Here is a 13,076-nt window from a genome sequence, read left to right on the forward strand (position 1 = left end):
TTCTGAGAATCAACCTCATTCAACCATAGACTCGGAGAGGAGTGAGCAGACTGTGCCGGGCCGGTGCTTATTCTTTAATGCCGGGGCTCAGCGTGCCGCGGCGCATCGCAAAAATTAGACTCCATACAAATTGTATGGAAGCGGATGCGCGTATCGCTCACTGTGCCGGGGCGCATCAGCGAGCATTCGGATTTCCGTCAATGCGACACGGCCCGGCAAGAGCACCCGATGCGCCCCGACAACAGTGTGACCACATTTAGTAGATTATTACTTTTTGGTAGATTTGAGGTCAAATTAATGACGATTTAATAGTCCAAAATCTTTTAGTAGATTTAAATAGTGTTCTCTAATCTCTACACATTTTGCGCTGCGCTGAGCCCCGAGTCCCGACCCGCCCCAGCAAAGTGTGCGGTTTCTTAATATGTCAACGATGTGAAAGTACTGTTGTCAAAATATTGTGTGTGATAAAATTAAAACGTTTTATAGAAGTGAATAAAATAAAATTTATTGTTAAATTATGTCACACCCAAAGAATGAAGGTGAAACAACAGAAAAGTTCTTTAATATTGTTTAAAGAGCGTTTCTTTGTTGTTCTACTTTATTCTTTGAATGTTTTAAACTAGGAAAACAAGGTAAGAAATCGTTTGCAAATCATAGTTTGGTGGTGGCAAAATTGCAATTGAAATAATAGTAAGTACCTACTCAGCGACGCGACCAGACGCGACGTTGCCAAATAGCGAGATTTTGCCTTTAAAAATACTTATCTGTAAGTACCTAAGTATTTTTAAGTGTAATAACTAATAAGTATACAGCATAATTATTTTCTTTGCAGATTCAAAAAATCCTGATGCTGCTGAAAAGTTTATTTACACCGGTAAGTTACCATTATGGTTTAAAAATAGGTAAGTAGGTACTTACATATGAATGAGAAACTTTGTGTAGTGTAAGTATAAACTATATTTATTTGATCATAAGGCAACGGTAATTAAAGCAACAAAATAATCAAGTTGCAACGCGATTAAATGGTCTTCTAGCCCCTCTTTCATCAAAATACACTCCAGCGACTAAATAAGTCTACTAGACCGGCAATTCCTCATTCTAGAAGACTGTGACGTTGAAATGCTGAGCCTCTATATTATGGTCTTTTCGTCTACTTCAGAAGACAGCGTTTCGAGCGAGGGCCCGTCCGGTAGAAATAATTTGAAGCGAATCATACGGAACGACAAATATGTGCCGACGAACAGCAAGTCGTCAACAATATCGGATCGTCCGACGGAAATGGGCAGCGCGTCCGACTTTAACATCACGAAAAACACTCTACACGTCGTCGGCAGCAACCCTGGTGAGCCGAAAATGTCGTACCAGGATCCGCCTTACAAAACTTCAAAGACGGTAAGGGCTTTGTCATACTACCGGTTAGGGTCAATTTATACTAGCGCAGAGTTGATGCGCATCGAAGCGAATTATTAAAACTGAACATAACAAATTCAACCTAACTCCAAAGCGTTAACGCACATATTACTTCTGAGAATTTAAAAAGGCGCACGCATCCGCGCGCACTTTCGCGAATTCGCTTGACCACCGCTTTTTGGTGCGCGCGCATTCTCGCGCATCCAAGCGCACACAACAAGCGAATCTACGCGTCATCACTGTAAGCACTCTGGCGAATCCGCGCGCATTCGTTCGACTTGTTGCGAATTCGACGCTTCGACGCGCTTCACTGCGATAAATTGACCCTTAGCGAGCGCGGCGCAGACGTACAACCAGGGCCCCCGCTACCATATGTGCAATGCACACGGGCGCCATCCTCTAGGGGCGCCAAATCGTCATCTTTAGGGGAGCCAAAACCAAGGACCCAAAAAATTTGCTTAAAGGGTCGCCAAAATCCTTATTTTGCACACAGGCGACGTAGGTACTGCTACAGCCCTTACGGAGGCCCTGCGTACAGGGAACCCAAACATACTTTGCCGACGCGCAACGAAGTAGCAGCTGCAGCGTTCTGTGCTTTGCAAACTAGCAGTTAGCTAGCGCGGCGCGGACGTACAACGAACCCGCCGCGCTACTTTGCCGACACGCAACCAAATACATGGCATGTTGTAAACTTTGCACGAAAGCGTTGCGTATCCGCCACGTGTCAGCGATGACCGCCCCGCCGATAAAGTTGCTGGACAAGTATGGAACTGCCTAAAACTTAGAATGGTTATACTCAGTCATGAGATAATTATTAGGACTTCAGGCGTTTAGGTAGGTGTAGGTAGGTAATTGATAAGATATTATGCTTTAGACTAAAAATCTCCATAAAGTGGACAAGCGCAAGAAGGACAGCAATGCGGGTAAAATGATAAGCTACGCGACAGTACGCGGGATTCTGAAAGACGAGAGATATAGTCCAGAATGCACTGGCGACTCCAGTTTCCGTGGAGATGAGGAGTATACAGGTAACATCCTACCAATGTCTTGGAAAGTTTGGCATTTTTCCTACCAGTTTTTCGGAAACTGTGGGATTGTGCAATCTTTCTGCACCTCTCACGCGTAAGTTTTGGGTCCGACCGCACGCGTAACCACACTGTAGAGTGTAGCGGATTGACGCGACATACTATCACAATTAATATTTTATGTAAAATGTATAAGTACAGTATACACCTTACTAGTAAATAATATACCTCAATAAATAGCAAAAGCACTGCGCGGCAACGGAGCTATGCATAGTGTTGCCAGGTGTCCCGATTTGCGCGGGACGTCCCGATTTTCAAGGGTCTGGGGACGCGTCCCGATTTATACCTAATCGGGACGCCAAATGTCCCGATAAATCAAAAAGTGAAAAAGAAAATCATAAAAAAAAATTAAGTAGGTAGGTGCGTAGTTTTTAATTTTTTACTCATCACATCACTATTTCAAATTCAAAATGGCATCAGCTTCACGTCACTTCACATTGCATGAACGAGAGAGCGTAATGTAATGGATAAGAGTGAGAGAGTTGAGACGTGTGTATGCATTGCGAACGTCACTCAATCAATCGGTCAATACTCAATTCGGTCGGTCGGTCGGTCATTCAGCAATCTGCATTCTTCCATTTCGTTCACGTTTTGAAGTGCTTTTGTGCCTTTTGTGTGTCTTTAGATTAGAATATTATAAAATAGTTAATAAAAAGTTTGGACAACGATTAATTATAGGTACTTTACGAGGGCTGCTATTTATGTATCCGGAACTGGCCACTTACAAGAACAATATTTAAAAAGTAATTACAACATTTGAAAATAGAACTCTTTGGTTGAAGAATACATTTTGTTTCATGTGACTGTCAATTATTTTTCCATTGTGGCGTCATTTTGAAAATTGCGTGTCTTCATTTGCCATGGATTTAACGCGTGAACATTTTCGTGCAATGATTTACTACGATTTTCGGCGTGGGCTAAATCAACAACAGTGCTTTATTCAACTCACCGCAACTTTTGGAGATGAAGCACCATCAAAAACCACTGTTTATCACTGGTACAGTGAGTTTAATCGTGGGCGGTCTATGCTCACGGATGAAAATAAAGAAGGTCGCCCAAAAACAGCTGTTGTCCCACAAAATATAGATGCTGTGCGGGAACTAATAATGCGTGATCGTCATGTTACATATCGCGAGATAGAGGCGTCCTTAGGCATAAGTATGACGAGCATACATAAGATATTACACGAACATTTGGCTGTAAAAAAAATATGTTCGCGTTGGATTCCGCACAACTTGACAATCGATCAAAAACGGGCTCGTGTCGATTGGTGCAAAAAAATGATAAAAAAATACAACCGTGGTACGTCAAAAGCCGTTTATAATATCTACACAGGTGATGAATCTTGGATCTATGCATATGACCCCGAAACTAAACAACAGTCAACGGTGTGGGTGTTCCAAGATGAGCCGAAACCAACAAAAGTTACTCGTGCAAAAAGTACTTTGAAGCAAATGGTCGCCTGTTTTTTTGGAATTAATGGACATGTGGCTACAGTGCCATTAGAGAATCGTAAAACGGTTAATTCTGAATGGTATACGACCATTTGTTTACCAGAAGTCTTTGAAGAAATAAGAAAGGACAACCGACAACGCAGAATCATATTACATCACGACAATGCTAGCTGTCACACCTCAGCTGAAACAACTCAGTTTTTGGAGGGTCAAAAGATCGAATTGACTGGTCATCCGCCGTACAGCCCTGATTTGGCACCTAACGATTTCTTTTTATTTCCATACGCGAAGAACAAATTACGTGGTCAACGTTTTTCGAGCCGCGAAGAGGCTGTTGATGCGTTCAAAATGCACGTTTTGGAGATACCTCAATCAGAATGGAAAAAGTGCTATGAAAATTGGTTCCAGCGTATGCAAAAGTGCGTCGATCATCGCGGCGAATATTTTGAAAAGCAATAAAACCATATTAAATGATATATGTTTGTTTCTTTTTTTAATTCCGGATACATAAATAGCAGCCCTCGTACGACTGTATTTTTTAATTTTCACTAGTACAGCAAGCAAGACTGACTACTTGTTTTAGAATAAAGACATATTTGATATAGATAATATAAAACTAAACTTGCACTATTAATATAGAATGAAATAAATTAAACCCTAATTTAAAAACACCTTGTTTTTTTGTTTGTCCCGATCTGCAACCCTAAATCCCGATTTTCTTGACCTCATGTACCGACTGAAAACAAATCGGACCTGGCAACACTAGCTATGCATAATGCAACACGGCATTTTAGTACGGTACCTACATAGTATACGTAATGGCGGCTCTCGACATAGGCGAACGCGTTGGCCAACGCGTCTGCAGACGCGTTGGCAGTGCGCTTGCAACGGCGTTTGTGAGTAATCCACACATAGGAAGGTCGTTCAGTATGCTTTGGATCGCGCCAATGTGCGGACGGATTCAAAATGGATGTTGAGTCGCTAACAGCTGCAGCTGTATATTTATTCACAGCTTATAATTACTTTGTAAATGTGGACAATAAAAAGTTTTAAAAGGGTATTCTCGAAATAAATAAGTAAAAGGCGAGAAAACGTAACAAACAAAGAAATAAACTCACTTTTACATATTTTATAATATTAAAATAATTTAACTTTTTTATTACTTGTTATTTATTATACAAGGTGTAACAAAAATAAGTGATAATACTTTAGGGTGTGTATGTGTTCCTTATAGAGAGTACACTGTGAAAGTAGCAGCGCTGAAAGACCAATTTCGTCTTTCAGAGCTGCTACTTTCATAGTGAACTCTCTACAAGGAACACGTACACACCCTAAAGTATTATCACTTATTTTTGTTACACCCTGTATATAAAAATTATTACTTATTACTTATTATAATTATCATGATTAATAATTAATAATATATATTTATTATTTATTAAATATTTAATTTATTTTGTTTTTAGTATATTTTGTTGTTATAGCGACAACAGATATAGGTACATAATCTGTGAAAATTTCAGAAATCTAGCTAAGTATAGCGGTTCTTGAGATACAGCCTGGAGACAGACAGACGGACAGACAGATGGACAGACAGACAGACGGACAGACAGAAATGCAGACAGACGTTGAAGTCTTAGTAATAGGGTCCCGTTTTTACCCGTTGGGTACGGAACCCTAAAAAAATCGTGAGGAAAATAGAATGTCCAATAACCTTATTTTTTTGCAACTTTTGATATGATTTTTGGTTCCACAGGCAGTTTTTACTCTGATAGGGTCTATACAGACGGACCGCATTTCAACTGCAATCCAACCGCAAATTGCAGTTCAAGTGCAGTTTGAATGCAGTTGACATGACTGCAATAGAACTGCAAACCAAATGCGCAGTCGGATTGCAGTTCAGTTGCAGTTGGCGTGCAGTCGTGTGAACCGCATACCGACTGCATCCAAACTGCACTGCTACTGATTCCATTCTCCGCGGGAGAGCGGAGCGTGCGGGTGGGTGGGATAGTGCAGTTTGGATGCAGTCGGTATGAAGTTCACACGACTGCAGTCAACTGCAATCTGACTGCGCGTTCGGTTTGCAGTTCTATTGCAGTCGTGTCAACTGCATTCAAACTGCACTTCAACTGCAATTTGCCGTTGGATTGCAGTTGAAATGCGGTCCGTCTGTATAGACCCATAGGGCCCAATAAATTTAAATGTTTTCTCGATACTCATATTGTTCGCCATTTCGTCAAGTTAGATGTTAACTCGCCACAAGAAGGAAACGTGCACTCTTCATCGCCGCTCCGGGCGAACTGATCGCGCGGCCTATGTGTGGATGGAGCGCGAAGCTTGCGACAAATGTCCTTTGATCTTTTGCCGACATTTCCGACCCGCGCGGCAAGCTCGCAGATGCGTCGGCCAACGTCTAAATACCTACGGCCAACGCGCGAACGCCCGTTCTACACATTGGGCCAACGCGTCCGCAGACGCGTTGGCCAACGCGTTCGCCTATGTCGAGAGCCGCCATAATACGTACCTATACTTACGAATTATGACGTAAAGTGTCGCGTTGCTCTGCTGCATTGCAGTCGCCTAGTGCAATCTAGCTTTTAATGACCAGATAATTATATTACATAAAGCTCACCGCATAATAATAGCTCCCACACCGGTTTCGGTGATGGTGGCCGGTTTCATTGAAACCAGGCCAACTACGCAGGAGTAATTTTATAGTGGCCAAGTGTGTGCGCAGTACACAAGAGCACTCTCTATTCCTTTACTCTCATAACCCAGTGGGACGGCAGACCGACACGACCGGCGAGAGATCAGGCGCAGGACCGACTTTTTACATGCCCATCCGACGCATGGATCATCTTACTTGTCAGACAATCAGGTGATCAGCCTGCATTGTCCTAACCAAACTTGGAAATAACATAATATTGTTTCCAACGCGGAAATCGAACCCACGACCTCCGAGTCAAGAGCCGCGCTCTGTACCACTAGACCACGGAGGCTCATCGCATAAATGTGTATGTATGTAGGTATAACTTGCGGGAACAAAGACAGCTTTTAAGGTCTTGTAACTATTAATAACAGCAACGAATACATCCTAGTCTGGGCCTTCCCGGTTCGGTGCTCGCTGTCTTGTCTACGCGTTCGCTATTTCGGGATTCAAATGTAAACAATATTATAGGTACACGTGTCTCGATTTACACTTGTCCATTCTTTTCCCATGACAAATTAATTATTTGGCATACGTTTTATATTGGCAGCTTAGTTGCCGTACACATACATTACATACATTTTTGTGATTCCATACTTGATACTTCACTTCCCTATTTCACGACCGCGGTAAAAACGTGCCGTGTCGTGTCACGGCAAATTATAAAAGCTACATTTTATGCTTCAGAAAGCTTGCAATATGCAGTGACTTACGAACCGCACGGTTTGAAGAGTGCCGAGAAAAATGTATCCTTCGACACGCAAGTCCACATTTTTCATTTCACCGGCGACCTTTGCGTCGGTCAGAGCGTGGAAACCTTGAGCAAGGAGGTAGACCAGCAAGAAAGGAACTCTGAACTACGGAAGACTTTCATGAAATACAACGAGCAATGGCCTAAAGGTGGGAAACGGAAGTAGATGGTTTTGAATTTCGAAGGTGGTTTTAGATCTTTTTCAGAAAATACTGTTACACGCTATAGCTTTTGAAACGCGGTAGAGCATCATCTATTCCTTATGAAGTTGACCTCAGCTTAAAACTTTGCAAGACAACATTTTCAGTACGTTATTCAATATGTCAGTGTTCTTTAAAATTTTTTGCCTAGTTGTCTGTTTTGTGAATGTTTTATAAGTTATAACTGGACTTTTATTTAAAATTATATGGTTACTGAAATTTAGTTTTAGTTATTAGTAGTTTGTCAGTATCTGCATTTAACCATCCATCTTTGCCTGAATGCAGTTGCAAATATTTAAAATATAATTGGACTAATTTTCAATTTTAAAATAGAAATTCCCACTTATAATCACATTTTATTCCACAGAAGATATTTTCCATATAACAAACTCCTCCACTCTGTAGTATGTGAAGTATTTTACAAAGTTTATAGGCATTTGCTGCACCAACCAGTTTGAGTGCTTAACTTTGTCCAGTAAAGATATAAATGTCTCATAGCATGGCGCTACGGAGTCTCTGTGTTCTACTGTAAAGACATATCTCTTCTCTAGAATTATGTACAACGTCTTTGGCGGTTTTGAGTTTAGAATTTTCTCTATTGTGTAAATAAACGCTTCTGTGACGTCATCGTCGTATATTACTGAAATAAATTAGAAAATTAGTTAAAATAGGTATGGTATACAGGTTGTTAGGGTTAGCACCGTTATCCTTACAACCATCAAATGAGCCCGTCAAAATGAACAACTTTTTCTATGAGAACAATGCTGGGAACTAAAAAAAATGTATGGGTATATGAAGACGGACGGAAAAATTTTGAGTTCCCAGCATTGTTCTAATAGAAAAAGTTAAAACTTAAAACCATCAAAATATGTTCGGGCTCATTTGATAGTTTTAGCCCGGCCACACATTGTCCGAAATTTCTGATCAGAAACAGTTGAACGTCCGCGCTGTCTCTTGCATTTTGTACTGAGCCGAGTGAGCTCGAACTCGCCGGAAGGATATTTCGGATAGTGTGCGGGGTGGCGGTCCGGCGAAATTCAACTGTTTCTGATCAGAATTCGCCAATTCGAACAATGTGCGGCCGGGCTTAAGTATAACGGTGTTAACCCTAACACCCAGTATAGCCTATGCGGCAAAAATCGAAAAGCCACGAACACAAAATCGCAAGCTTTCCCCTCCCATTTTTGACTAGCGATCTCAAAGTTATACACGGCCTATAATATTTGAGCTTTGCATACAGTTTGTCACTGCCAAGTGCCAACTTTATGCCATCAATATTCAGTGGGATTTTGTAATACTTACCATCAGCTGCTATGATAATATCCGTTTCTATTATGGCATTACTTAATGATTCATTCCAATTTCTGTCCATAAAATCTAAGGCCATAACTTGAAAATCTGACTTAACAAACTTTTCATTATTCGTCACATTCAACTTTATCAAGTCTAGTATACCACCAGTTTCGAGATCTAGAAGTTTATAAATAAATAATTATTTTAAGTAATCAATTTTGTGTGTGTGCTTACTTGTGTCTTTGTGTGGGTGCATCGTGAATCGTGATTTACGTATGCGGTGCGAACGTGAGTGCATGCGTGCGCGCATTTTATGTGTGTGCGTATTTGTGTACGCGGCGCGCGTGTGGCGTCTCTGTGCGATGGTTTGCTTGTGGATGTATATGATACCTGCGTTTGTGTGTAACAAAGCATCTTTTACCTGTACAGACAACTTTCTTAGCATACATTGAAGCTACTATGCTAGCTAAGCCAGTACCGGCACCAAGCTCCAGAACAGTCTTGTCTTTCAACTTCCCCGCTTCACCCAGGGTGATTAAGAGGTCTCCAGAAAGGAATGCCCCTCTCCATACTTGAAGACCCACTAGAGCTATCCTGGTTTTGGGTCTGTGCTCTGAAAAGTAAGTATGTGTATTGTGTAAGTAAACAAACCTATAGTCCAGAACCCAAACCATTAGAAAAGTTACAAAATTACATTTACTAGAGATCGTTCAATGGTCGAAATTCAACGACATTAGAACTACTACCTATATTTTGTAAAAAATAATATTGACTATTGTCTCTGGGATTTAGCTGATCTCAGACTGGCCGTGTAAGCATTGTCTAATAGTATCTCAATAAAAAAACAATAATCCATTTTCAAATTGTCAACTTGTTGATAAATATTAGTGTGGACATGCTAGGCGTATTAGTGGCACTGAATGTGTTAAGGTTGTCTGGAAGAAATCACTTGTGGCAATAAGACCACCTTTTGTACTTTTTACTCATAGGTAATTACTAAGTTCTGTATGTCATGGTTGTTTTGGTGCAATTAAGAATTCTCATTCATTCATTCATAAAAGATTACGCTTACCAATTCTGATAGCTTCCTTTTGTTTATTTATATCCAGATCACCATCCCTGTCAAACTTCTTTTTGCCACGCTTGGGCAGGAAGAAAGGAAATTCTGAGACAACATCTGTAAAATAAATTGAGATTATGTATTTAGTGTGAGCATTATGCTCACATTCATTATGCTTTTGCCAAATAAAAATCCTAGCACAATTTAATAAGAATTAAATAAACAATAGGTAACAGGTATTAATATAAATAAATAAATATTATACAACTTAATTTCAGCAATGCTATTATTCTTTAATTTTATCTTCTTGAGTTATTAAAGCTAAACACATCTATGCATGCCTTTGCACTATAACACAGGTTTAAAGAGATGCCCAGGTATTTCCCAGGTGTTCTTGTAATTAGTTTATAAATACTTTATACTTACTTCCTTCAATAGTTGGTGGAATTTTCGTTAGATAGCTGTACTCTTCATATATTTCAGACGAAATAGTATATTCCGGCATTTTCAGGCTACTAATAACTTTCAATTTTTTTTTATCTAGATTTTAACACCATTTCAAATATTCGTGCCTTGAGGCAAGCCGCTTTGAGTGAACGCGGTATACAGAATTGTATTAATAAAAATTGGACGAAGTCCAGGTATTAAATTCTAAAATAATTCGTAAGTATTATATATCGAAGGTCAACATTTATTAATTAGAATATTTGCTTAGCTAAGTGTTGTCTAACGGATATACTTATTTCACTAGCAATAATGATAAAGTTTTATTACACAACTATAATATTACTTTTTATTAATCACAATAATTATTCATAGATCACAATAAATTATGTACAAAACTTACAGAAACAGTAACATAACTTTGTTTAGAAACTTAGTCATTATTTATGTTTCATGGGTTCAGGATAGTTTTAAAAAATATTTGAAACTAATTAGGTAGGTATACAGTACTTACTAGTTAATTAACTTTCCATAAAATTATTGAATTTGTTTACAAACATCAAACATTTAACCACTCAACCAACGACATCAAAATACTAGATACGACGTATGCCGTCAAAGCTGTAGCAATGTTTTAGCATGCAAAATGTGCATCGAGAAAATATTGTCGTCCTTTTTTGTCTTACAGTAATATCATATACTACTTTCTCTTTCGCTCATTTTACGCTTTGCTTTGATTTTTTTCTTAAAATGGAAGACAATTATTTGAATATTAATAAAATCTTAGTAATTACATGTGAAATATTACACCTTTGGCTTTATTTGTATTGCTTGTTTTGTTACTGCACTGTCGGAAGGCACATGACGGCATTCTGGAGCGAAATGTAGCGAAAAACAACGCGGTTATTAATGAATTAAACATGTCCGGCTGTTACCGCGTCCTAAGGCACACTGCTCTCAGATGAGTGAGCTCACTCATTTCGAGGGTGACACATTTTCGCGCTGACGATTGTATGAAACACGTATGGAATGCCTTTTCTAACGTTCTAATTCTATGCACTCAACTATCACTCAACATTGTTTCTGTCAAGTGTCAAATTGCCAATTTATCAATTTTTTTTCTCATTACGGCACTTCGGCTATACAACCATGGCCGGCATGGCCAGTGTCAACTGTCAATGATGTCAATAGGCGCTGCTAGTAAAGGACATTGACTTTTATAAGTGGACGCGGCATAATGGTCTCTACCGAATCAAAATACCGTGGCTGGTCCGCCATTTTATGTTCCGGTTCTCCGAGGTACATAAACTGTCAAAGTGTCGTATTATAAGGATGTTTAATTTGAAAGAAAATATCGATATATCGATATTTGAAAAAATATCAATATCGGTCTCGAATCTCGATATATCGCGAAAAAAATATCGATATAATGGTCAAATTTTTCGACCAATTTGCTTTTTTTAAAATTAATTTATAATCCGTCAAAAAAAAAGAAAAAAGAAGCTTAATAGCTCACTTATAACATCTTACTTATCGATATCCTCGACAAATACCAACCGAGTGTCCCATCACTTTAGGCAGCCATGTTTAGTGCTTGGCAATATGGCGCCAGCCACAATTTTTTGTAGTTATGTCGCTTCCATCTGTTTCCTTATTCATTGGTAAAGGAGGCTTACGCCAAAAGAAGAAGAAAAGAGAACTGTCAAACACATGTCAATAATGACGTTTTTGTATGATAGAAACATTTAAAGCATTTATAGATCCTTTTCTCGCCACGTTCATATAATAGCGACTCTACAAGATGGGCCAGCATGGGGAGAACTTAGTGGCGTAGGATGGCCGATGGCACGGGCCATTAGCGCCAGCGCTGGCCGTGGAATGGCGGCGATGTCGGTTTTTCGGCCGCACATCAAAGGATGATGGCCCAGCGTTGGCGGACGCCTCTACACGTGGCCGATACGACAGTCGGTGCCTGACCGCGGTCGAGCGAGGACGTCGTAATTTGTATTACAATTATTTACGAATTTAATTCAAAATGACGAGTACGTGGTCTCATAATGAATTAAGTTATATTAATATGATAAAGGCGAAAGTTTGTATGGATGTATGGATGTTTGTTACTCTTTTACTCAAAAACTACTGAACGAATTTTAATGAAACTTTACAATAATAATAGCTTATAATTATAGTCTGTCAAAAAAGTGAAGAAATTAAAAAGTGGCAATATCATAGTGTCATCTCTTTTTTCTGAGATTGATTTGAAAGGGATGACACTACGATGTTGCCACTTTTTAATTTCTTCACTTTTTTGACAAACTATACAATACATAACTCCCGACTTTTTAAAGATCCAAGTTTGGGAGTTTCAAAGTTGTTTTTAAGAACGGAAAGCATATTATGCTATTATTACATTCATCATTATCATCATCATCACTACTATTACCCATTATTTTAATTTTAGGCTCGAAATAATTTTTCGTAGAATTCAAGAGAAGGTTCATATTAGGAGGGAGGTCATACGAAGTTCACCGGGTCATCTGGTGTAGTCACAAACTATTAAAAATGCAACGTTTTGCATTGCCGCAATGGCTAATGCTTACACGTCCATCTTGAACGACGTTTAGATCACAACTGAACACGGCCATCATGTAGAGGCGTTGCGACCACTGCAT

General features: G+C 39.5%; 2 protein-coding genes across 3 annotated transcripts; one reads left to right on the forward strand and one right to left on the reverse strand.

Annotated features, from left to right (window-relative positions):
* The first annotated feature begins 485 nt into the window (after positions 1 to 485).
* On the forward strand, positions 486 to 7,796 carry LOC121738861. 2 transcript variants are annotated; one of them, XM_042131121.1, is made up of 7 exons: positions 486 to 539; positions 624 to 632; positions 833 to 874; positions 1,160 to 1,392; positions 2,285 to 2,438; positions 7,344 to 7,621; positions 7,653 to 7,796. In XM_042131121.1, the coding sequence occupies exons 1-6, from the start codon at positions 518 to 520 to the stop codon at positions 7,571 to 7,573; spliced, it is 690 nt and encodes a 229-aa protein (XP_041987055.1). In that variant the 5' UTR covers positions 486 to 517; the 3' UTR covers positions 7,574 to 7,621; positions 7,653 to 7,796. The 2 variants fall into 2 exon arrangements, with proteins under 2 accessions (XP_041987055.1, XP_041987054.1); XM_042131120.1 differs by having other exon boundaries at positions 7,344 to 7,796.
* A 156-nt stretch (positions 7,797 to 7,952) lies between these two features.
* LOC121739240 (methyltransferase-like protein 22) lies at positions 7,953 to 10,638 on the reverse strand. The gene is made up of 5 exons (XM_042131597.1): positions 10,387 to 10,638; positions 9,973 to 10,077; positions 9,322 to 9,513; positions 8,910 to 9,077; positions 7,953 to 8,247 (listed from the first exon to the last, which is right to left on the reverse strand). The coding sequence occupies exons 1-5, from the start codon at positions 10,463 to 10,465 to the stop codon at positions 7,964 to 7,966; spliced, it is 828 nt and encodes a 275-aa protein (XP_041987531.1). The 5' UTR covers positions 10,466 to 10,638; the 3' UTR covers positions 7,953 to 7,963.
* Between the last annotated feature and the right edge of the window lie 2,438 nt (positions 10,639 to 13,076).

The sequence above is a fragment of the Aricia agestis genome, chromosome Z (assembly GCF_905147365.1).
Source record: "Aricia agestis chromosome Z, ilAriAges1.1, whole genome shotgun sequence".
Classification (NCBI taxonomy): Eukaryota; Metazoa; Arthropoda; class Insecta; order Lepidoptera; family Lycaenidae; genus Aricia; species Aricia agestis.